Source organism: Halichoerus grypus, chromosome 7, assembly GCF_964656455.1.
Source record: "Halichoerus grypus chromosome 7, mHalGry1.hap1.1, whole genome shotgun sequence".
Classification (NCBI taxonomy): domain Eukaryota; kingdom Metazoa; phylum Chordata; class Mammalia; order Carnivora; family Phocidae; genus Halichoerus; species Halichoerus grypus.
The window spans coordinates 73139519-73165787 of record NC_135718.1 but is presented as its reverse complement, the minus strand read 5'-3'; the positions used below and the strand labels follow the sequence as shown (position 1 = coordinate 73165787).

Genomic DNA, 26269 nt, shown 5'->3' with positions numbered 1-26269 from the left:
CCTTTGTAAGATTCATTGTTGGCAAGGTTTTCTCCTTTGGTGTCAAGAAGAAGACTAAAAATAATATAATAATAAATGACATAAAGAAGAAGAAAGACATCAGTAAGGTTTCTGTGAAGCTCCTTTAAGCCCTCTAGTATAAGAGAAGCTTTTCTTTGAACAATTACATTGACGATTTATTAATTTGTTTGAAAATAGATGATGTGCCAAAAATCTATCGATGTTTTCCTTTTGTATTTTCCGTGACACAAACCACAAACCGTTTATTGAACTGCAAGCTCCACGAACTGCCAACACTAGTGAATTTAAAGCTGCCTTTTAGAATCATAAACTATAATTAGCTCTCTGGCGGACTTAAGAGGAGAAACATGTTTTGTTTTGTTTTGTATCAAATACATTTTGTCCTGCCCTGCTTTAAACACCTATCATGTAATAGTGCACATAAAAGGCTAGGCTAGGTGGTGCCTTGGGGAAGAAACAATTGTGGGGAGAGAGACAGAGGACCAAAGAAGCTTTCATCAGAAATGGGGAAAAATGGGATTATTATCTGATGCCTCTCAAAAAACAAGCAAAGGATTGCTGTACAGTTGAAGCTCAGAAATTGTTTGCCAGATGAATGAATAAGAACTATGCTTTCTCCCAGGAGACAAGGGAAGCTTGTTATTTTTAAGTAATCTCTACACCCAGTGTGGGGCTTGAACTCACGACCCTGGGATCAAGAGTCACGTTCTACCCACTGAGCCAGCGAGGCGCCCCCTTAGAGACTTCTTATTATTGTCTGATGAATCTTAGGACCTGAAGAGAGAAAGTTAAAAGAAAGGGAAGGTTGCTGGTGTCTCCTGGCGATAAACAGATATTGGTGGAAAACAATACAGCATTGGTCTTAAAATACAACAGAATGCTAATGATGTAACGTATGGTGATTAACATAACAATAAAAATTAAAATAAATAAATAAATCTTTAAAAAAATACAACAGAATGGACTGATTCTAGATTTGGGGGAGGAGAGGAGAGGGCTATTTCAGAAAGGATGTTACTTATGTATAAAAAGTCACTCAGATTCGCTAATGAGGGTCCTTACTTGCCATATTTTGACGCCTGACTTGTGTATCTTCTGCTGATGAGAAGCCAGAATGGAACACACCATTAATGTACGACTTCTTATTCTAGAGGCCAAAGCCCTGGAAGACTTGCTCTCTGTGAGTCTAGCCTGAGTACCAGCTTACACTCGGGGAGAATCTGTCACAGGAGGAAGAGCCGGACTTCTCAGTGTCTCTTCATCACACCAACTGTCATTTATGGAAGGGCTACTGTACGACCAGCCCGGCACGGAGCCCGTGATCCTGCATCATTCCGACCTGTGTCATGTGGGGCTCATCAAATCTCAGCACTCTAACCACCTAGAGCTTGATTTCTCCAGGCATTTAACATCCACAGACTTCAGATTCCTCATCCATAAAATGAAAATGATAATTTCTCTATCTCATGAATTAAATGCGATAAAGGATGTGAACGCATTTTTGTCAGGTCTTATGTAGAGATGATAGGTCTTTCTTTTTTTTTTTTTTTTAAGGACACAGGGAAGAAAAGAGTCCCTATGTAGTCTGGCCTCTGTGGATACCTCTCAGCTCACTTCCTTCTCTATCGCTCTTCCCTGCCCACACTTGTCCCTAGATCGCTAAGCTCAGGCCTGCCTCAGGACCTTTACACCAGCTAGCTCTTTTCCCTGGAGTCTTCCATCCTCAGATCTTCACATGGCTGGCTCCTTTGCATTGTTCAGGTCTCCGTGAACCTTCTTAGCTAAAGCAGCATCCTCCCCTGCCAGGCAAAATCCCATTACCCTCGTTTATTTTCCTCAAGGCACACTCTACCACCATATGTAATGACTTATTTCTGTTTATTGTCTGTCACTCCCAACTAGTATATAAACTCCAAGAGGAAAGAGACTTTCATATCTAATGTCACCACTTCATCCCAGACACACAGTAAGCACTCAGTAATATTTGTTGAGTCAATCAAATGAATGAAGAATGTGTCATGGAGAAATAGTCCAATTATAGTCCAATTAGAAACCCCTGGGCAGCCTAAGAAGAGCTATCTAGAAAATTCCAGCTCAACCGAAACTTTTTTTTTTTTTTTTTGGGCTAACTGAGCATATATAAGGCAGAAGAAAGATGCCTGGTCGCTATGGAGAAGAAGTAACCTGTGCGCCACAGAGATGAAGAAGAGCTTTAGAGGCATGCCAACTGACTGGCAGTATCAGCTAGCACGATGCAGGTGTGTGACTTGGACAGGTGACCGAGCTCTCCGAGGCCATATCCTCACTCCCTGAACAGGGACAGTGAGATCTCTTTCACAAGGTTGTTGCAAGGATTGAATGAGATCATCCATTGTTGCCTGCCCACCATGCCGTGGGTTGAGGCTTTAAAGGATTAAGAGCTGTGGGTAAGGAAGCACAACCAACAGCCCTTTTTAAAGCAGTAGTTCTCAACCTTGGCCACAAGATGGAACTCCTCCTCCCCCAGAACCCTGCCCACACCCCCAACCCTCTGGCCCCACCCACTGAAATCCTTGTTTAATTGGTCCTGGGGTGCAGGAGGGACATGGGAATTTTCAAAGGCTCCCCTGGGAATTCTAAAATGCAGCCGGGGTTGAAAACCATTGCCTTAAAGACATCCGCAGAGTAAGTTCTTAGTCAGAAGGGCCTGCCATAATTACATTTTGGAATCAGAGCTACTTTTGAGGTGGTGTGTCTGTCCAGTGATTAAGTCTTTGAACAGATAACATGTCCCCACACTCAACAGTAGATGAGTGGGTTTTCCTATGGGGTGTTTTCTGTCCTCTCCCCCTACTCTTCATCCTCTCTCACACACACACATTTACATAGACTTTAAAAAAGCGTTTCAGGATTCTAGAATGTTCGCCCTCAAGGTGTGGCTCTGTCATTTAAAACAACGGTAAGAAACAGCTCACATCCAACGGCGCAGTGTCTAACTCCGGTTTGGGGCTGGCGGGTTTTAAAATACTGGTCAATTAACAGTTAATTGTAAACTGGAACAAGATTCAGGATTCACAAAGGTCATGATTACTTGAGCCTAGAAATTGGCTCCAGTCAGATGTTGGCAGTAGATCACAGATTGACTTAATGTGTCTCCCTGCAGGGTAGGTGCCGTTTTATCTTGCACACTCTGGCTTTCCGAGAACTATTACCACACGGGTGTTTCCCTCCAGTGTGCTCAGGACCACTGTGAGCTCTTAGATCATTTATAATAATGTTCCCCAGGATAACTAGGTCTTGAGTTAATTCAAACAATTAAATAGTAAACATTTTTTTATTGGCAACTTAGCAAATAGCAAAATATTGTGGTCTTGAAATAAAATAACTCTATCCCAGGTGTCTATAAATTATCAGATTTGGAGCCTGGAAAATACCAACAAAGTGTGAGAGCAGAGTCAAATACTTCTGCAGTTATGTGTGTTAAGGGTATAAACTCATGTTTTTTTCTACGTGTGTGTGGTTTCCAATGTGGTTGGAAATATATTTAAAATGTCAGTTTATGGCTTTGATAAATCACTGGGGTGCACACACACACACCCCCCACATTATTCATCGGAGGTAGTTTATATGCTTTGAGCTGGAAAATGATGAAGAACTATTTTTATCTCCCAAGAAACTAGCCCAAGGGCTTTTGGTGGGCATTTGATCTCTTAACCAAAGGGAAAAACAATGCAATTTCATTCTCTCTCTCTCTAAAACACCCTTTTAAGGAGACATCAAGTTGGCAGCAGCTGTGACCTGACAAATTGGAAGGATCTGGGCTAGTAGATCACGCTGCACCTCGATTTTGTCATCAAAGCTGGAGTGTAGAGGGCACTTTAAGAAAAAAAAACCCAACTTAGGTCAGGAAGGACCCAGGTAAAAATTCAGCATAGAATTCCATGTGAATTCGGATTCTGAAATTACGTGACACAAACATATGAACAAAGTGTCATGTAATGGACCTAATTTGAAACAAAAGTAACAATCCTATTTTACCTGAATTTCTGTGGGGAAATTAGGTTTAGGTTGGGCAAGTGCTGAATTATGCAAGGTTGTCAGAAAATCATCCTTGAAAAACTGGCCCAGTGTGGAGAGCAGGTGCATTATTCTATCCACCGGGGGCACCGCACAGAGTCTTCTTTCTTGTGCTCTGCCTCCTGCGGGCGTTTGCTTCTTTACTCACTGGTTCCGTGAAGGAGACTCTGCTTTTCCAGGGGTAACTGATTCTGATTTGTATTCTTTTTCGTTCCTTGCTTACAAACTGTCGGCTGTCATTTCCCATGTCTGTCTAATCCCTCCCTCTGGGGCAGTGCCTTCCATCGTCCCCACATTGCTTATTTTAACCAGCTATAAGCTGGATCACAGATAACTAAGGTTTTCAAAGACAAGAATTAAATAAAATCCAGGCTCTGAGTTCAGGGCCTGAGGGCCTGATCCAGGGAAAGTATCGAGCTTTTTGTGAAAGGTATTACTGTGTTTCAGAGACCGACTTTGGGGGCGGGGGTGTGAGGGTGGGCTTTGGCTTTGTTCCAGATTAAGACTGTATCTGAGATAGTTGACCCTCACCCCCTGTATGACACTCAAGCATTCGATGTGTGTACTCCCCGGGCAATGCATCTGACCAGAGGCAGCCTGGCTTGGTGGTTGGGCTTGGGCTCCCGGCCAGGCCCCAGGCTTGAGTCCCACTTAGGACTCCTGTGACCCAGCACCAGCCACGTGACCCTGCATCGCTTCTGTAACCTCCATCTTGTGAGGGAAGTAAGTTCAGAGCTGTCATGTGCACTTTTTCTAAGCGGCTCTTTAAAGTGCTTACAACAGGGCCTGGTATATAGTAAGTGCTAAATTAGTGCTTGTAACTAGAACGATAAAGCTTACTTAAGTTGATACTCTCACTCAAAGACCGAAATATACAGATCAGTTTTTGCCAGTTTACTCAAGAGCAAAGCCATTAAGTCAGTGTCTCTCATCTCCTTGTTTATGAAAAACAAAGACAAAACCAAAAATCCAACCGAACACCTGAACGCTCACTCTTGTGTGCAGGGTAGCACGCCGGGTGCGAAAGGCATGGACTCAACAGCACCATCTGTACTCGATCATTGTACCTATCACTGTGAAAAGTTCATTCTCTTCAAAAGTCTTCCATTTCATAGACAACTGAAATTTGATTAAAGTTAATCTATTAGTCAACAACAACCTTAAATCATAAAGGTTTATAGATATTCCTAAACAACTTACTTTATCCATTTTCATTTTAGCTCACATTCCACATTAGTGTGTAGGGTGTTAGTCTTTTAAAAGTTTAAATACAGGTGTTGTGTGTTTTTTTTTTAATTAGAAAAGAAAGGGGCGCCTGGGTGGCTCAGTCAGTTAAGTCACTGTCTTCGGCTCAGGTCATGATCCCAGGATCCTGGGATCGAGCCCCACATGGGGCTCCCTGCTCGGCGGGAAGCCTGCTTCTCCCTCTCCCTCTGCTGCTACCCCTGCTTGTTCTCTCTCTCTCACTGTATCTCTGTCAAATAAATAAAATCTTAAAAAAAAAAAAGAAAAGAAATATGTGCTTACTGCAGAAAATCTGAAAATTCAGATGAGCATAGGGGAAAAAAATTCATGCTCTTACCACTGAGGTCGATCAGTTAGCCTTTTATGGATTTCCTTGGTTATTTTATCACATGTTATATATATTTGCCTACATCTGATCATTTGTTATATACAAATTTGTATATACAGGTTAAAGTTTGGGGGGAGAGATTTTTTTCTGATATCCACTCATGTTAGAAATTTAAAAAATATAGGAGAGTGGAAAGAAAACAAAAATTGACTGCTTGTGAGCAAAGATGCTTTCTCCTTCTCACATCACCCAGCTAGTGCTTCTGAGTTTGCTGGCTGCAGCATTTGTGGAAGAGAGATAATTACTGGCCAGCAGTCCTAGCCTCTGGTGGGGGGGTGTGGTCCAGGGAAGGCAAGTTCCAACGGGGTGTCCAGATGGGACCCTGACCTTAGGCCTGTACCGTGAAACCTGCTGGGAACGCTCCAGTACAAATTCAGCTGGCTCAGTTTCCCCTTTGACTTCTCTCATCACAGCAGGGTAGTGGCTGGACTGGAACCAGGATCACAACTTCTGTCTCCCAGAGCTATACTTTTGCTCTGAGACTCACACAGTAGGCCTTAATAAATAAAAATCTACTGAATGAAAAAAAAAATCACCTAGAGTCTCACCACCCAGAGATAACTGCTGCTAACATCTATCTTTCTTTCTTTCTTTCCTTCTTTCTTTCTTTCCTTCCTTCTTTCTTTTCTTTTCTTTCTCTTCTTTTCTTTTCTTTTAAGTAGAGCCCAATGCAGGGCTTGAACTCATGACCCTGAGATTGAGACCTGAGCTGAGATCAAGAGTGGGATGTTAACCGACTGAGCCACCCAGGCGCTGCTCATATCATGTTTCTAAGGGGGGGAAAAAGTTGACTATACACCACATGTTCTGATATTCAGCATGGTTACGTGGGCACAGTCTAGGTAGGATTGGTGACACATTATCCTGAGGGTTTTAGGGTCCACCACCCTCCCCCCAAGAAAGAAAGAAACAAAACCCTGATGACTCAGGTCCTTCAATATGTGTTTTAAGAGGTATAGAAAACATTAGGGAGGTTTTAATGTTTTTTAGTTATTCTTTTGGTAGCTTCTTTTAATGCTCACTCCAGATTTTCTCCATGATGAATTAATAAGAAATCTGAAGACTGCCAAAGTTTCCAACTTACAGTAACAAGTGGGGAAGGAGGCAGATCTTACTGTTTCTCTCATTAAACACACCAGTGGCAGACTGGGGACGAGCACTTGGCCGGTGCGGGAGGGGCTCCTTGGCTAATGGAGTGCCCCAGGCACAGAGGAGGGATGGAGGCAGTGACTGGCTGAGCTGGCCCTTCCCATGGGGGCCTGCTTGGCCCCAGCCCCATTGCCTTCTTCCACCTGGCAGTTTTCCATCAATGCCAAGACCCCCGGCTCTGTTGTCACTGTTACCCCCTCCTAAACTTTTCCTATTGAGAACCCGGCCGTGCCCTTCACAAGCCAAATAGGGTCAGCTCGGAGAAAATACTCTTTGAAGGCTTTTGTGAAATCTGGTTACCATTTCCTTCCACTTCCCCTGGGCCTGTGGTTGGAAAGTTTCTCTAGCCTATAATACAGATTTTTAAAGTTAATGATAAACATATTTGCAAATTATCTTTAATTCCATCATGCCAGTTATCAGAAAAGCCCAGACCTCTGCAGAATCAATCCTTTACCTGAAAGGGGATCTCCAGTACTGTCTGGAAAGCCATTTTCTTCTCCCTGTCAACCAGAAAGCAACCTTCATTAGAATTATACCCATATATGAATGGAGATAGTATCAGTTTTCCCATGTAGTTAAATTTCCACCAGAGCCTGGCAGGGTGGGTGGTGATGGATCTCAAGAACAGTATTGTAATGGGTATGGAACTATGCATTTCTTCTAGAATAGGAGCTCCTGGAGGGCAGGAGCTTTGGTCTGTTTGCTCGCTGTGCTGGGTCCTCCGTTCCCAGGACAGTGCCCGGCACACAGCGGAGCCCAGTGGATGAAACAGTGTGCTACCGTTTTACTTTTATTTCACACGAGGGATGATTTTTATTTTATTCCCTATCTACTCTTTGTTTGGGCTTGCTGTCAGTCTAGGTTGTAATTCGTTTCAGTATCTATAGTATTTTTTAAAAATATATTTCGAAACGGCCAAGAGACACGGTCCAAAGGAAGTGTCCAAATCTCTTGAGAGATGTTCGCGTTTCTGCCCTTCTGCTGGGGGTTCTGTTTTTACAAACAAGGCCGTGCCACAGGATGGGCTCCATGGAGGGATATAGTTTCCCTCGCTGGAGGGTGTGTGTGTGTGTGTGTGTGTGTGTGTGTGTGTGTGTGTGTGTGTGTGTGTGTGTGTGTTTTCAATGAAGTCAGCAGAGGAGACCATCCTCAGGACACGTTTGTTTATGTTAACGACATCTTCAGACAATGAAAGCCTCTCTCTGCAGCTAGTATGACCCCCTCCATCAGGTTCCAGAAGCAGCACCAGCGTGGGGTCAGAAGCCCTGGGTTTTCATCCAGCTACACTAATAACCTGAAACACCTCACTTACTGGCTCGGGTCTCTGCATCCTCATTTGTAGATTAAGGTGGCCGACAGACTGGCTCATCCCTAAGGTGCTCTGTGTTCTCAGTTTCGCCCTGAAAGACGTGCTAATGCCCTGGGGTCATGCCTTTTAAATAGTCTTTTTCTCTTCATCGTCTAAGAAGCCCTCCCCCTCACTCTGAGCTCATAAATCCCCATGTCTCAGCCATGTAGATACATTTGTCTAATTATGAGCTTCATTTTTTTTTTTCCACATAAGAAGCATTCCGATGTTTAACCAGCCAGATCCCCGCCCCCCTCACCCCCCAACGAATCTAAATATTTCTTGTTTCTGTTTGAGTCTTGCCTCTCATCACCATCCTAACTGGAATGAAAAGCAACCTGCTCGCTCTATGCATACAGGGGCTCAGGGTTATAGGAAATTTTTGAAAGAACAAAAATCTCTCTCTCTCTCTTTTTTTTTTTTTTTTACTTTTACAAGCCTAACCCCAGAAGCTCCACAATGGTAGGGCCACTGTTCGACGGGTCATGTAGGGACCTGCCTTCCCACATCTGTACAATTGTGACAGGACTGGGCAGGCAGGCTTTTTTTTATCAGCAAAGTCACGGTTCTGCTCACCGAATTGGAAACACGCATGGAGCAAACAGAAACAGGACCTTCAGCTGGTGTTGAGAGCCACAAATGTGAAAGTGGAGGTCCCCGCTAAGCCATGAGCTTTCCTTTAACGAGAGACTACGTTACATGGCAAATGTGACCTGATGTCTCATAACCTGGAGAACATTTTTACCAAAGACAATGTCTGGCCAGAATCATCCCCGTGACAGAGACGAGGGACATGACGTGACTCAGAATGACTTGTGAAGGTTGATGGAGACAGAATAATAGAATAATATCTATGATCTCTGTTCTTGCTCTGATTATTATGTTATACTTCTTAGGTTAGTTTTCTAAGAGTGAAATCAGAAGAGACTTATTTTTGCATTTTTTAAAATGGCCTTACGGAAACCACATTCACGCCTTTACTCCACACCTCCGGATGGAGCACCCAGGATGTATCAGTTCCCCGTGTTGAACCTATATACAGAGATAAAGAAATCTGAACCCCTGACCTCAAGGCCTGCCTTCAGACAGGCTGGGGAAGTAGAGATGCACACAACTAACTAAAATACAAGGCAGACAGTGATGGGTTCCAATAGGGAGGTGTAGACGGTCAGAGAGGAGACGTTTCCTCTGATGGAAAAAACCACAGGGGGTTTCTTTGAACCAGAGATATTTGAGATGAGCTTTGCTGAGGATCTGGACAGTGGGCACTGGGAGGCAAGGGCACTGAACCAGAGGCCCACGTGAGCCGGCAAGGAAGTGGCAACATGGCGCCTTAGGGCACTTCCTCTGAAGCAGAGGCCATGAGAGGCGATAGAGGGAGACGCTCTGAGGCCACACTGAGGCCCGGAAGCCCATCTGAGGAGCTGGCTTCATCTCAAATACAACGGGGCACTCACTCGGGAGCTCTCTCCAGAAGCAGGCCTGCTCAGAGCTCTCCGGGAGCGGAGCAGGAAATGCCCCCTACTGTGTGTGCAGCACGGGTACACGGCTCCCTAGCACGTACAGGCCAGGTGACTGTGGGGTGTGGGGGCGGGGGAAGCAAGGTGGCCTCGGAGGTGACGATTAATGAGACCCCAGACCACACATCTGGGAAAGGAAGGGATAAGGCTGGATCCACCACAGAGATACTGTCATGAGGCGAAAGGCGATGAAATCAAGAGTTTTGAAGAGCGATGGATAAGACCATGAGATGTCCGTGGCTATTGAAAACATGGTGCTGGGTCCTTGAGGGAGGCCAGGGCCGGAGAGGAAAATATGGATGTTGACATGATTATGGAAGAAGAGAGATGCTGGAGAGCAAGACGTGTGGTCACAGCCTTGAAGAACACACCGACACCTATATTTCGGGGGCAGGGGAGGGCACAAAGGGGGAAGCAGAGAAGGGAAGTCAGAGAGGAGGGAGAAAAGCAAAAGGTGACAACATCAAGTTAGGGCAAGTTTAGGGGCTCTGTGCGCCCCGCGAAGACAAGATTTGGTGAGGAGATGAGTGGTGATATCTGAAAGCAGTTCCAGCTGAGATGGAAGTGAAAGCCAGCTTCTACCAGGTGGGCGGTGGGGAGAGGTCTCAGCCTGCAGGGCTACACTCCCCTCACCCTTCTGTCTACTTAACTTCCTCTTATCTTTGAGGTCCCGGCTCAGACATCACTTTCTCTTGGAAAGCCTTCTGCAAACTCCCAGTGTGGCTCATGTGTTGGGGTGTTCCCACGGCATCCTGTCTGTGCACCCCACAGGACGCTTGCTACACTGGGTGTGAGGGGTTGAAGTGTCTCTCTTCTGCACTAAACTCTGGACTACCAGGCAAGGGCCCTTGTCTAGGCTGTCCTGTGATTAGCACGTTGGAAACAGGTAACACATAGTATCTGTGGAAGGGACAGCGAGTGGGAGGGAGGAAGGAAAGAAGACACAAGTATGGTGTGAAGTCTGTGGTCTCCAGAGCAGGGGATGAACTGCCGTCCTCCATGATGCTCTCTCCATGCTTCCCTCATGCCCTCTGACCCTGCTCGTTGGCCTCATCTTCTTGGTCACTGATTCTGTGGCCTCCACCCCCACTCCATTGTTCTGGCCTCACCTGGATTCCTGTCCACTCAGTCATGGTCCAGTGTCTTAGCCATGTGTTTATAAACACTCTAGACTTGTCCGTCAGCTGTGGGCCCCTGGCCAGTCCTTAGCTCTGCCCTCCCTTCCCCCTGTCTTGCTCTGAACTGCTGAGTATTGCTTGGGAGAAAGAAGTGATAAACCTCCCACATTCATAAGATCACATATCTGATCTCAGCTGGGTCTCAACTGCTCCTCGGTCATGCTTGGTTTTTCTTCCACTGTCCTCCTTAAGGCCCCCTTGGGTTTTGTTCCAAACCTTTTCCACTCAGCTGAAGGCCTCATACCCATTTGCGTCTCTTATCCCGAGAAGGGGCTGGGCCTGTGTATTCTCCTTTTCTCCTATCTCCAAAGAGATGGTGTCTTTTCATCTTCAAGGCCCAACCTTTATCCTTGAATTATGGTCCTGTGCAGATGTTTTTAATGGCACTTTAAAACCGGGAAGGTTGGGACATATCTTATCCATCTTTATATTGCCTAGCACTGAGCTTAGATGCTGTGTTCAGAAATGTTAGTTCAATATAACTGAACCCAGCATTGTCGCAGGGGGGTCTATCGCTACAGCTCAGCCCTGAGGCGTGGTCTGAGATGGACAAGGGAGCAGAGGATCAGCTCATGGACAAGGCCCAGGATACAGAGGATGTGGCAAGTTCTGTGATGGTTCTGGAAGCAGCTGATGTGAGGGATTTCCAAAAGCAGACTGTGGGCTCCACCTGGATTTCAGAGGGATGTGACATACCAGTAGGAAACATGGGCAGATGATCCCGGGTGGCAGACAGGGCCAGTACCGGTCCTCAGGAGGTATGCGGTGTTGGGAACCTAACCTAAGCCCAGTTCTAGGAACCGGAGTCCAAGGGACTGGGGGAGCTGTGACTTGGGCACGGAGGTCCAGCCTGGGGCATCCCTGGGACATGGGACTGGGGCCTGAGGGAATGAATGGTGCTCAGTTGCACAAGCTGTAGCTTGTGATCTGCTGCTCCCATTAAAACTGATCCAGGAACATGGAGAAGGACAGAGTTGTAGGCCAGAACGGCACTGGGCTTAGCTGTGAGCAACCCAAGACAGCAGGAGAAGTGAGCCAGGGCCTCCTATCACATACAAGTCTCCCCTGTTCTAAGCCGACCTCTGAAACCAGTCCCCTCATTCTACCCCCTTTCTTCTTTCCTAATTCTTTCCAGACTTTTCAAGGACTTACTTCTGCAGAGTGCATACCATGTGCCAGGCACATGATGCTTTGGGTTAGCTCACTGACTACTCCAAGTACTTCTCAGGAGCGAAGAACTACCATTTACAAATGACAAAAAAGATTTCTGTTTAAACGCCTTATTTTAATTCTGAACGAAGTTCAAGTATAAAGTATTGGTTTTGTGGGAGAGAATAGTTTCTGGGTATGGTTGGATCCATGTGCCAAAAAAGAAAGGTCCAGATAAGAAAAAAGATGGAAACAAACCAAATGACTGTTGACAGATGAATGGATTAACAAAATGTCAAATATGACCCAGCCTTAAAAAGGAAGGGAATTCTGTCCCAGGCTACAAACATGGATGAACCTTGAGGACATTATGGCAAGTGAAATAAGCCAGTCACAAAGGGAAAAATACTATATGATTCCAGTTATATGAAGTACTTAGAGGAATCAAATTCAAAAGACAGAAAGTAAAATAGTGATTACTGGGATGTGGGGTGAGTGGAGAAGGGAGAATTAGTATTTAATGGGTATAGAGTTTCAGTTGGGGAAGATGACTAGAGATGGATGGTGGTGATGGCTGCACACCCTGAATGGACTTAATGCCACAGAACCACGTACTTAAAGATGGCCAAGATGGTAAATATTATGTTATGTGTATTTTACCACAATAAAAAAATTTTTTTCTTAATCTCCTTAGGAAATTTGAAGGGACCGCAAAGTTGAACACCAATGTTTTATATATCCAAGCAGGCTAAAGAAAATCCCCATTTTGTAAAGCCTTCTCATTGTGAATATGGGGGAATTACCTTATACTTGGGAAAAGGTGTTAACTGCTGCCAAGAATTCTTTGAGCAGAAAGTTGGCTACGTTACACTCGTTTTGTACTTTGGTTAGCTTATAAATGAGTTGCCAGGTCCCATTTCTGCTTAGGGAGCTGAAGGCACCAGGTGATGAAGAGGCACCTCTGGAAATTTCACACAGATTTCACACGGCAACAGAAACCCAAAGGCCAAGAACACACTGTGGGGAAAACTTTCTCCTCAGAGATGAATGTGTATCCCACGTGGGGATGGACTGATAAGCAGAAGACGCTGACAGATTGATGGGGAAGGTACTAATCGGTACCTAGGAGTTAGTCTTCTAGGAAACATGCTCTTCCGGACTGTCTAGTTCCATCTTTAAATGTCTATGCTTAGCTAATGAATAAAGAGTTCCATCTTTGTTATTTTGTAAACCAGGGAAAGGAAAACTGGGTGGGAAAGCACTCAACAGGTTGGTTAACCTGATTATCACCTGAGTCTGGTTGGAAACCACCATGAAGACCCAAACCAAGTTATCACTGCTCACTTGGTTGCAGCAACCCGAATTACACCCAAAGAGCCAGAAAAGAGCTACCTTCCACGCAAATGGACTTATCCACTTGAGGTACCAGTTCAGTCAAATTCCTTAAGTAGCTTCTTTGGGAGAACAACCAATGCTAAAGCTTGATCTCTGTGCTTTAAGACAATATTTTAGTAAATGGCTTTGAAAATATGATTTTAAAAGCTTAGGTGTGCAATAGTAACAGATCTTCTTCAGCTCGGATTTAGACTGTTCTAGTGTCTCCTGTCACACAGCCAGTGAAACTCAAGCCACTTTCAGTGATGTGAATTCCCAAGACACAGTGGGTATCTGTGTAACTCTCCTGAATGAATGTATCGATCATCTGCTTCTACACATTAGGACTAGACTATGAGTCTCCTGTTCGATTTTTCTAAAGCAATTTATACTTAATTCTTTTTTCTGCAAAGTAAATACGATTGTTGCAGCTAACTGTTTACACTTTTACTTTTTACTGAAGTATACTATATATATAAAAAGCTGGGCATATCTATTTATTTGAAAGTATATTCCAGAAACTGGCCTTTAGAAATGTATTTAATTTAGGATACATTTACCAAGCACCGACTCAGTGTCCGAGGCCATTCTAAGGCTTGGAATATGGAGACAAAGGATCCATATCCTCGCGGCTTCAAGGTTCCAAGCCGGTAAGGAAACAAAGACATGAGCATAAATATTGATACCACAAGGAATGAGTAACATGTTAGAAAGGCACAGGGAGAAAGCCAGGGGAGCACAAAGGTGGGCAGGAATTCAAGTGAGACCTCAGGGAACAGGGAAAGTTCCATTGAGGATGAAAGAACGAAATGCAGAAGAATGGAAATTTCAAATAAAGGCTGCACTGCTTTGCTGGGGTGAGAGCGAACCTGTGGGTTTGTGTACATTTGGTTCAAAGAGGGTTCTATCCAACTGTAAGGAAGACCTGCTATTTCTGGAGTTGAAGTGGGGGTCAAAGCCCGGAGCAGCTACTCCTGTGACTTGGAGGCCGGGCATGCTCGGGTGTAATTTCACACCCTTGCTACTGTTTCAAAGGTGAAGGAGGGAGGGGTTTTCCCCTTGAGCATGAAGTTTAGTTGATTACTGTTCCAAAATATCATCAAGTGTTTCACAGGAGGTTACGGTTTGCACATGCAAAGGGAGAGGGTGTCTCAGAGAGGCAGGGGGTTTCTGCCTAGATTTCTAACACTCGCAAATCCCGGGTGCAGGATGCACGCGATGCCGGAGCACACACTTGTGCAAGGCTGCAAGATGAGCAAGCACCCTCACCACTCTGCAGTTTACCCTATCATCTTCCCGTGGTGCGTAATTATGTGGGGCTGAAGACAGACCACTTGGTTGCAAGTGTCAATATATGGAAGTTGGTTAGGCCTTTTTTTTAAATTTAAGATTTTATTTATTTATTTGAGAGAGAGAGAGAGAGAGAGAGAGAGAGAGAGAGAGAGAATGAGTGGGGGAGGGGCAGAGGGAGAGGGAGAAGCAGGCTCTCCACTGAGCAGGGAGCCCGATGCAGGACTCGATCCCAGGACCCTGAGATCATGACCTGAGCCGAAGGCAGACACTTCACCAACTGAGCCACCCAGGCACCCCTGGAAGTTGGTTAGGCCTAAATACCATTCAAATGTTTGAATGAGTTATTCCATGACTTTAATTTGAAAAAAAATACCAAAAATACACACAAAATAAAAAATACAGATGGCTCCTGACTGATTTTTCTTTTAAAAAAAGGCTTATGATTTTTTGACTTTACGGGGGTGCAAACGCGATACGTGTTCAGTAGAAACCGCACTTGAGATTTGAGATACGCATATTTTCCCGGGCTAGCGATCCCCAGTACGATCCTCTCTCCTGAAGCCAGGCAGCGGCCCCAGGTTCCAGGCAACCACACCACCACAAGGGTCAACAGCCAACACACCGACAGCCCTTCTGCACCCACACAGCCGTTCTGCTTCCCACTGTCAGTAGGGTGCTCAGTCAATGACCTGAGATCTTCTGCACTTTATCAAATAGGCTTCATGTGAGATGCTCTTGCCCAACGGCAGGCTAACATAAATGTTCTGAGCATATTTAAAGTTGGCTGGGCTGAGCTATGATGTTTGGTAAGTTAGGCGTAGCAATGCATTTTCTTTTTCTTTTCTTTTTTTAGATTTTATTTATTTTTGTGAGAGAGAGGGAGAGGGAGAAGCAGACTCCATGCTGAGCAGGGAGCCTGACGTGGGACTCGATCCCAGGACTCTGGGATCATGACCTGAGCCAAAGGCAGACGCCCAACTGACTGAGCCACCCAGGCGCCCAGTAACGCATTTTCAACTTAAATATTTTTAACTTACAATGGGTTTATGAGGGCATAACCCCACTGTAAGTTAAGGAATATTGTTATTCAAACTGTTTTTTCAAAAAGCCACAAAAGACGTGAAAATCTTTCTCTCAATCTCTCAGCCCATCTCCCCTCAGAGGTTACTGGTTACAATCTGGGGCATGTCCTTCCTGATTCCTTAGTCATAGGAACCAAGACTGAGACAGTTTTTTAACCCCAAACCATACTAGTCTGCACTTTTTTTTTTTTTTAAGTGGAGGAGGAGCAGAGGAAGAGGGAGAAAGAATTTTAAGCAGGATTCCCACCCAATATGAAGCCCAACATGGAGCTCGATCTCACAACCTGAGATCATGACCTGAGCCGAAATCAAGAGTCAGACGCTTAACCGACTGAGCCACCCAGGCACCCCTACAATTTGTTTTATTTAATAATATCTTATGGAGGGTAGCCGGGTGGCTCAGTCGGTTAAGCGTCTGCCTTTGGCTCAGGTTATGATCTCAGGGTCTTGGGATCGAGCCCCGTCTTGGGCTCCCTGCTTAGTAGGGAGTCTGCTTTTCCCTCTGCCCCTCCCCCCCGCTCATGCTCTGTCTCTTTCTTTCAAATAAATAAATAAAATCTTTAAAAAAATAATATCTTATGGATATCTTTTAAGGCCAGTGGTCTCTCCTTTTTCTAATGGTTTTAATTGTACTGTGTCAAAGTACCAAAATGTATTCAACCAGTCCCTACAGATGGGCATGTAGGTTATCTGCAATTTTTCTCTATTTCAAACACACTCTGCTGTGATTTCTGTAGGATCCTTAAAGGGAGATCGCCTGATCAATGGTAATAGATGCTGCCAACCAGTGTTCTGAAAGTTGTATCAGTTTGCACTCTCAACTGTGCATGTAGGTGGCCGTACCCCACACCCACACCAGCGCGAAGTCTAGTGAAATTCTAACTCACTGGTGAAATTCAAAGGCATTACAGTCAATAAAGCACTAAATGATAATGAGAACAGAAGCCTTTAAGTCAAACAATTAGAGTGGATATAATGAAGGACTGTATAACTTCGTGATTAATAAGCTCCTCTTATGCTGTTCCTAGGGAAATAATTACTAAGTGCTAGAAAGCTGGCATTTCTGCCCTTTGGCTTATATGTGTCTGACCACAAATATATTATTTTGACTTGGCCCAAAAGTAGAAATAAGTTAATAAAACATCACATTAGACTATCAAATTAGATTATAGATCTTCCTTGACTTCTGACAGGGTTATATCCCAATAAACCCATTGTAAGTTGAAAATATCCTACGATAGCTAACCTACCGAACATCATAGCTCAGCCCAGTTGACCTTAAATGTGCTCAGAACACTTAACATTAGCTGGGGAGTCTGGGTGGCTCAGTCAATTAAGCCTCAGACTCTTGGTTTCGGCTCAGGTCGTGATCTCCAGGTTGTGGGATCGAGCCCCATGCTCAGCAGCAAGTCTGCTTAAGCTTCTCTCTCTTTCCCTTGCCCCTCCCTCCTGCATGCTCACTCTCTCAAATAAGTAAATCTTAAAAAAGAGAGAGAGAGAGAACACTTATATTAGGCCGCAGTTGGACAAGAGCATCTCTTGCAGCTGGGCAAGAGCATTTGATAAAGTGCAGAAGATCTCAGGTCATTGACTGAGCACCCTACTGACAGTGGGAAGCAGAACGGCTGTGTGGGTGCAGAAGGGCTGTCGGTGTGTTGGCTGTTGACCCTTGTGGTTGTGTGGTTGCCTGGAACCTGGGGCCGCTGCCTGGCTTCAGGAGAGAGGATCGTACTGGGGATCGCTAGCCCGGGAAAATACGCGTATCTCAAATCTCAAGTGCGGTACTGAACACGTTTCGTGTTTGCACCCCCGTAAAGTCGAAAAATCATTAAGTTGGCCCGTTCTAAGTTGGGGACTGTCTGTACTTTGATTTTTCTTTTAAAATTTCATTTCTGGCAAGTTTATTAAAGAAAACATTTTCAAGGCCCTGGAATGATGACTGCAGTGGACAGCATGAATTTGTTGTGGGAACAGCAGTTTACATTTCATTATTGTGTCCAGCATTCAGAAACACAGAATACAGGTGGTCCTGGTCTACCCCAGCCGAGCGCGAGGCAAGGCAGGGTCCACCAAAAATCAGCACGAGCAGCGCCGCCCGAAATGCCTGAGAAGGTGAGGGCTGTTGAGAGCTGAGCCTGCAGGCAGGGGGAGAGAGGAGGAGGAAGAGCAGAAAAGGGACGAGGTTGGGTGTTGGGGGGCGGGGGTAGAGGATTTGCTCCCTGTGATGATGTGCTACCAGCTGCCGTCATTCCCAGGGATGGCACAAGCAGAGCGAGGAGGCAGGCCAGTGGAAGGTCACCTTGCTGGATACACAAATTTAGTCTAGAACAAGTAAGATGATACAACCTGAGGAAGTTAAGTTCTATCCTGGGAGTCAGATCTTTATGTGTTTTAGGCAAAACTGTCTAGGGTATCAAGACAAAGAAAAGATCTACCCCTTTGAAAGACTCTAATCAAATTCACCTGGTACTGCTTGGTTTTAAGGGGTTTGTGTATCTGTTCTCCACATGGGGCACCCCAATCCCCAATCCCCTTAGTAGAGGTGAGGTGGTCAAGTGTGCAGACTCGGGGGCAGGGGTGGAAGGTGGGTAAGTGAAGGAGAGAGGGAGCAGGGGAAGTGGGAGATGTATAATACTTACATTTACAGAACAGGTGGTTCCATCCCAGCAAAACCCACCCTTGAAATTCCTTCCCCTTCCTCTAAATGCCCCGACAGCCATGCCTCAGGAGCCCTCTCCCAGCCTGTTTCAAGAAAGGGCACTCCAGTTTGGACTGTTAGCGAGGGACCGCAAAGCCGAAGGAAGTCCCTCTCACCAGAGTTAAAAATAGCAAGTTCGGGCTCCACGGAAAGTTTTCTAGTTTTACCTAACAGCACTGCTTCCTCATTCTCGAAACGTCAGTCTCAGGGATGAAGGGAGACACGACTAAGTATCTCCTCCAGCCAGAGCTCTCTGCTTTTCCCTCAAAGAACAAACCAGAGGGCTCAGCAATCTGTTAAGCACATCTTGTTGGCGCTTGAACGGATTGCTGCGGAAGGGCAGGCGGTGACCTGCCAGGCTGCCGCCCCTCAGATACCATCGCGGGCGAGCACTGCCTGGGTCCGTTCCCTGTTATTATAACTCGCATAATTGCTTTGGGTTTGCAGAGTCTGCTAGATCAGTGGCTCTGCCAAGGCAATGTGGCTGCTGGAGAGGATTTTGCCAACTACCTCTCAATCCAATTTAAGCAAAAGAGCAGCCCCACCGTTTACCGGTTTTGTTGCAGTCGCTCTGACCCACGCGGCGCTGCCAGACAGAGAGCATTTAGAACTGTGGGAAAAGCCGAAAATCTCCCCAGGCAAGAGGCCCAGCAGCAACTGGGAAGAGCAGTGGCTACTAACTCAGAAATGCTGGGCATCGGGGGTGGGGAGGGTGACCCAGGACAAGGCACAGGTCCCCACGCTGTCCCTCATCAATGGTCTCTGGTTCCCTCCGCTGTAAAACAGAAACCACGAACAACATGATTTCTGGGGGCCCCTTCGGCCCGAACCCTGCCATGCTGTCAGTTTGCACATCTGGGCCCAAACTCACGTTCTAACTTGTCAGGATCAGCAGTGCCTAGCTAGCTGGCCTCTGGGAGCTGGGAGGAAGGTGGGGACCCAGAGATCAGAAAGGAAGGCACGCAGGTGCCTGGGTGACGCAGCTGGTGGCTCTCTTGGTTTTGGCTCAGGTCGTGATCTCAGGGTCGTGGGATCGAGTTCCATCTGGGCTCCCTGCTCAGCACAGAAGTCTGCTTGAGACTCCTCCTCCTTCTCGCTCTGCCCCTCCCCCTGCTTTCTCTCTCTCTCTAAAATAAATAAATATTTAAAAAAAAAAAAGAAGAGGCATAGATGGTAGATGAGGGGTCAAGGCCACGGGCTGGGGGGAGAGAGTCCCACCTAAGTAAGATACAAAACATGTGTCCTTGGAAATAAAAGACTTCTGTTTCTTCGATGAACAAACAAGATCCAAGATTAGCCACAATGTCTTGGGCATCAGTCATTAACTAAGATCGTTCTCTGGCTTGCAAAGGGTTGAGAACTTCAGTCTTGGTCCTCAGTAGGGTACTTGGTGTAATACTATCAACAAGCATGCTTGGCATTCGATGGCTGAAAAACTAGGTGTGGGCCCCCTGCCCCCTCCCATCTACTCTGGGCAACATACTGTGCAGCTTTATCTTTAAAAGGTTTTGTTCAATTTCAAAGAAATCACTTAGTTATTGAGAGGCTTTCAACAGATAAAACAGCATCTTCTTTTTATTTGGTGGCGTTTGTCACTAGGAACTGATTTGAGCTCTTATAAGTCGTTTGGAGGAAGGTCAGACTAGCAGTCTGGCCTGTTAGGTCTAGTCTGTAAATACAGATGCAAATGTAGTCTAAGAAATTTACAGCCTTACACGGGGGTGGGGGGGTGGGGGGGAGAGAGGCAGGGGAAGGATGTTCACCACAGCGGTATTTCAGATAGCAAAACAGTTGAAACAACCTCAAGTTCCACAATAAGGAAACTCTTAAATTACTCTATGGCCATGAATATCACAGGATATGAGATGGGACATTTTCCTAGTGTCTCAAGAGTTTTGACTGGGGGCCCAAGTGGAGGACAATAGTATGCATATATTCCCCAGTGAGGTGCCAGGTAAATCCCGAAGGACTAGTTAAGAAGGGGCCCAAAGTGGTGGTGCGACCTTTAATTACCCCACCCCCACCTTCAGCTTTTGTAAGAGATTTCTTTGAAGGAACTGGAAGAAGCGGCTATTTCCCTTCCCCTGCCATTAGGAGGGAGGGGAGCCTCTCTGCCCATCCAAGCCAGGTGAGGGGGCCTCAGGATCACCACCTGTGGGGGGGTGCTTGCCAGAAGGGGGAGGCCAGCCTCCCACTCCTTGACTGGATGCCGATTGACGTGTAGATACTCCGGGCCCAACCCTTCTGCCACTGGGAGGCCCGAACCTGCATGTATGAGGAAGTGACAAGGGAGCTGTCCCTGCCCCTGACAAATTTCCCGTGGCCAAGTGGATCGGAGCCATCTTGAAAGGGCCCTACTCAGGTAAGACGGTGTGAGATACCACTGGGGGAGAAGCGGCTGGGGTTGGCTGTTGGGGGCAAATGCAAACATTCAGCTGGGAGTGCTCCGTCCACATCAGGTCATTATATGGTGCTGTGTTCTCACTTGGGGAAGGAGAGAGGAACTACGTCCATCTCTCTTTGGGCCTCAAAATTTCAATCAGGCCTGAGCTGGAGGTGAGGAGACAAGCTTTGAGTTTTAAGGCCAAGAGTCAATCAGGTACGGTATGATGTTCATTTAAATGCAACACTAACCAGATATTTATTGAGCGTTTACTGTGTGCCAGGAGACTGGTACTATTCTACCCATTTTAGGAAGGAGGAAACTGACCGAGAGAGACCAGGTAACCAGCTCAAGGTGACAGAGCTAGGGGCCTCGTAGGTCCGCCTAGCTCCAAAGCCCATGCGGAGGCCAGTGGCAACCCCAGGCATGGAGTCTGGAGTCAATATGCCTGCACGCTTCAAATCTTGGCTCCCTACTCAGTAGCTGAGTGACCGTAAACAAAGTATTTAACCTCTCTGTGTCGCAGTGTGCATCTGTAAAACGGACATCATAATAGTGCATCCCACATAGGGTCATTTGGAAGATTAAATGAGTTCATACAGGTGAGTGCTTGGAATAACTCTTGGCCTTAAAAAGGTTAATTATTATTCTCTTGATTACATCCCATTAACCTCTTAGAATGCTTAGGATACTGTATTAAGTTGAGAAAGGAGGGGTGCCTGGGTGGCTCAGTCGGACTCTTAGTTTCGGCTCAGGTCATGATCGCAGGGTCATAAGATCGAGCCCAGTGTTGGGCTTCACGCTCAGCAGAGTCTACTTGATATTCTCTCTCCCTCTCCCACTCATACTGTCTGTCTCTAAAATAAATAAATCTTTTTTTTTTTAAACATTACATGTACAGTGTGATTACAGCTATATACAAAATAGTTATATCCCCGTAAAGGGGAAAAAAAAAGAGGAAATAATACTTCCCGTATCTTCTTTTCATAAGAACATGACTTTTATTTGGAGATTAGTTAGTTGGGAAAAGCCCTGGCTTTCTGCTTGGAAGAGGATGTAAATAATCAGGGTGTGTGTTTTATGCACAGATTAGTGGTCGGCACACAATACCCCGGATGCTAGAAGGTAGGTATTCATCCATCCATTCCACTTATTAAATGCCTACCGAGTATTAGATTCCAAGATAAATGCTGTAATATAATCAACACCAGATCACTGAATGCTGCTTTAGGTTGAATTGTGCCTCCTCCCACCCCCCCCACCCCCACTCCAAATTCATATGTCAGAGTCCTAACCTCAGTACATGACTGTATTTGGAAATAAGGTCTTTACAGAGGTAATCGAGTTAAAGAGAGGTCATTAGGGAGGACCCTCATCCAAGAGGACGGGCGTCCTTATGAAGAGGGGACATTTGGAGGGAGGCACCACACAGGGCTACACCGGGAAGGAGCAGGTGGGAGCATGCACGGAAAATGAAAAGGTAATGCTGTGGGCGGTCTGGTCCCCTCACGGCATGGATGCACATCTACCCCAACCTTCCTCACTGTGCCTCACAGTGAGGTTCCTGGGTCATTAAGAACTATCTGTGAGGGGCGCCTGGGTGGCTCAGATGGTTAAGCATCTGCCTTCAGCTCAGGTCATGATCCCAGGGTCCTGGGATCGAGCCCCGCATCGGGCTCCCGGCTCAGCGGGGAGCCTGCTTCTCCCTCTCCCTCTGCCTCTCTCCCTGCTCATGCTCTCTCTCTCTCTCTCTGTATCTCTGTGTCTCAAATGAATAAATAAAATCTTTAAAAAAAAAAGAAAGAACTATCTGTGATGGGAGCCTACACCAAACCTGATTTCAGTTAGAATCTCTGAGGGATGGGACCCAGGCATTGGTGTATCATAAAAGTTCTCCAAGTGATTCCTATGTGCAGTCAGGGTCCAGATCCATTGGGCTGAGCAGATCATAGATGGGCACTAATTTTAGTAAGAAAATTTAAATCTGTTTTCTATGGGTCACTAATAGGTGCTTTCCATGTTTTGTAAATCTGTCCTTAAGGATTCTCATTCCTGCCTACAGCGTTAGATCATACAGCAACCACTTGATGAGCGAAAGACCCCTGCCCCTTCTCTGTGCAAAGTCACATGTCAAGCTCACGGATTATCTAAAAATGGCCAAGAAGGGTAGGGTGGTGAGAGGATATGGCAGATGAAGGGTAGGAGGTACATTTGTGACCAATCTCGCAATAACTGCAACTGTAGATTTATGTTAATGTGAACTAAAATTATTCATACATCAGCCTTGCTGTGGAACAGGTGAATTTAACCCATGGCCAGATGCTATCCCTCCCATTCAGTGATTTTGTTTGCAGGAGAGGAAGTGGGGTGCCTCGGAATCACCTATAGGGCTTTTAGAATCTACTCCTGTGTTTGGGAAGGTTCTGCCCTCCTCTTCCTATTCTGGAAGCTCAGAGCTCCTACAACCTGCCCCACTCCCTTGTCTCTACCCCGCCTGCCTCTCTTCTCAATGATGGCCAGCAGGGTGGTCTCAAGGTGCAGGAGCCTGTCTGAACCCCCGAAGTCAATGCCTTGGGCTGGGTTTGTTTCCTTGCGTGTCCTGCCAGCTCAGCTCCCCTGTGGGTTTCTGGAGGGAGAAACCTGGCCTTGTGGGTCCCTGCAAGGCACATGGCCACAAGCGGGGCTGGGCGGGTGGAAGGGGGGTAGGCTGCTGGTACCTGAGGCTCTTGATTTCTGGGGACTCTGCACGTCTTCTGCCTTGACTGCTTTCTTTTCACATGTTCCCCAAATGTGTCATTTGCCCTGGTACCCAGAACACAGCAAGCTTGATTCCAAGTCCCGATTACAAATGGCGACTCCCACCCAGTCCCTGGGGCTCCCCGTCCCTCTCCCTTGCTTTGTTTCCCTCCGAGCACTATTACCAGTGGAAACACTCGATATTATACCGTTTGTTCCTGGTCAGCCTTACTTATTAGTTGCACACCCACGAAGCCTCTGTGATGTGCTGGATGACATTTTAAGAGCTTAAAGAAAGATCAATTCATTCCCCGCCTCCCCACTGCCCAGATTAGCTGTTTTCCTATTTCTGACAGTGACCCCCGTGTGCCCAGTCACCAGCAGTCACCAGTGTCCCTTCTCTTCAGTCCCAAGCCTGACAGACACCAAACCCTCTCACCTCCTTCCAAACATGTTGTCATTTGGTTCTCGTTTTGTTCTGTTTGCAAATGTTCTTATGAGTTGAATTATGTACCCCCCCAAAGAGATACGTTGGGGTCCTGGCCTCCAGCACCTCAGAACGTGGCTGTATTTGGAGACGGGCTCTTTACAGAGGTATCGAGTTCCATGAGGTCATGAGGGTGTGCCCTAAACCAGTATGACTGGCGTCCCTGTGAAAAGAGGACGTTCGTACAGAGAGCCACGCACAGGGAGGAGATGGCCATTGACAAGCAAGGGCAGAGCCTGCCCCCAGCACCCTCAGAAGGATCCATCTCAGACTCAGAGGCTCCAGAGTGGTGACACTCTGCTTGCAGTGCTTTGGCAACAGCAGCCCTAGACACCAGCACAGGTGTTCGGAATGGCACCCTCCTCTCTTCATTCTACCCTCCCCATCTTATACCCGAGCCCTGGGGACCCCATTCCTGGTTGAGCACCAGTTTCCGAGTTTCTCCCTAGGCCTCCCCGGACGAGCCACTGCTGGGATGACTTGTCTAAAACTCTGTTCTTATGCCATCACTCTACGGGGAGACTCGGGAAGCTCCCCAGGTCTGGGAGACCAAGACCTCTTTGCCCAAAGCAGCCCTTTCCAAAGTAGAGCTGTTAACCCCACTGGATGCCCAAGTTAACAGGCATGCCCAGGTGGTGGGAGAAACATGGCTTCCTCTGTTCAGAGAAGTTTGCTTATCTGCCGAATGAACTTGACCAGCTGTCTCCTCTCCCTCCCTTCCCTTATGGAGATGTGCTGAGATTCTCCAAGAATCTAAGGGAGAGTTTCTCAGCTTACCTGCCTACGGGGCCTCTGTTCTGGGAGCATCCAGAAACATTACTACTCAGCTTTCCAGGCCGGAGATGTCAAAATGCTAACTTTGACAGTAGCTCCAAGCATTCACCATTATATCCCCAGTACCTAAGAGAGTGGCGGTATCAGAGACTTGACGGGTGGATGAATGTGGCATCATCTATCCTGTTGCAATCCATTTCCAATTTATCAAATGCCACCATGCCACTGCCTCATTCATGACGGCCTCTGGCCTCCCTGCCATATGGACAGAACACACCCTTTAATTCCTAATCTCCTCACTAGATTTCCTCCCTTCCTGCCCCACTCAAGGGTCGCCGTTCAAGGCGCTACTCAAATCTGACATCAGCTATCCCAGCTTCTAGACATCTAAAAAGAATGCTTGTATCTTTACCTATCCAGTCTTTTGTCCTGTCTCTGAAAAAGTTGAGATTCTTACTTTTATTTATTTATTTTTTAAGATTTTATTTATTTGAGAGAGAGTGAGAGGGAGAGAACATGAGAGGGGGGAGGGTCAGAGGGAGAAGCAGACTCCTCGCTGCGCGGGGAGCCCAATGCAGGGCTTGATCCCAGGACTCCGGGATCATGACCTGACCCGAAGGCAGATGCTTAACTGACTGAGCCACCCAGGTGCCCCTGAGATTCTTACTTTTAAAATGCTAACTCATTGATATGTGCCTCGGATATTTATCTAATATATGTGTGCATATATCTTCCCTGCCAGATTATACATTCCTTGAAGGAAACCAATATGTTGGGTTTTCCCCACAGGACATTTTTTTAAAAATTAGGCTCCACACCCAGCATGGAGCCCAATGTGGGGACTCGAACTCACAACCCTGAGATCAAGACCTGAGCTGAGATCAAGAGTCAGACACTTAGCCAACTGAACCACCCAGGCACAACCCCACAGAACGTCTTTAAGCACATTATCAATCAGTATTTGCTAGGAACATTAATCCTATAAGGAAAACAAACCCCACTAATTATTACTTCTCCTTCTCCTGTTTTGAATCTCTCCACTCCTGGTGATACCTTATCCTTTAAAATCCGCTGTTTCCCATCCTGAAAAGAAGCAGCTTTTTTCCCCTGTATTTTCTAACACCCTCAAACAAGAATTCAATATTTTTTCCTTGCTCCCTTAAGGAATCTTCCAGGACTGCATGAACTTTCTTATCACCCACTCACTCTTTAAGCCTTACAATTACGTTTTCGTCCCAATGACCAATTTCTGCTTCTGAGCTCCTTTTCTTCCTCTGGCCTCAAATGAGGTGTTCCTCAAGCTTCCATCCTTTGCTCCCCTCTTTGCTTTCTACAAGGACTCCCTCCTTGGCAGTCTCATCCACTCCCGAGGCTTCAGCTATAAC

At 46.3% G+C, this 26269-nt stretch overlaps 1 protein-coding gene across 5 annotated transcripts in view; it reads right to left on the bottom strand.

The window, feature by feature from the left end:
- Nucleotides 1–26269, bottom strand: part of EDARADD (EDAR associated via death domain) — an 81176-nt gene that overhangs the window by 6150 nt on the left and 48757 nt on the right. For all 5 annotated transcript variants that reach the window (XM_078077750.1, XM_078077751.1, XM_036074114.2 and 2 more), the window contains one exon: nt 7317–7362. In XM_078077750.1, coding sequence (XP_077933876.1) covers nt 7317–7362 — 46 coding nt within the window. The remainder of the gene's footprint in view (nt 1–7316; nt 7363–26269) is intronic.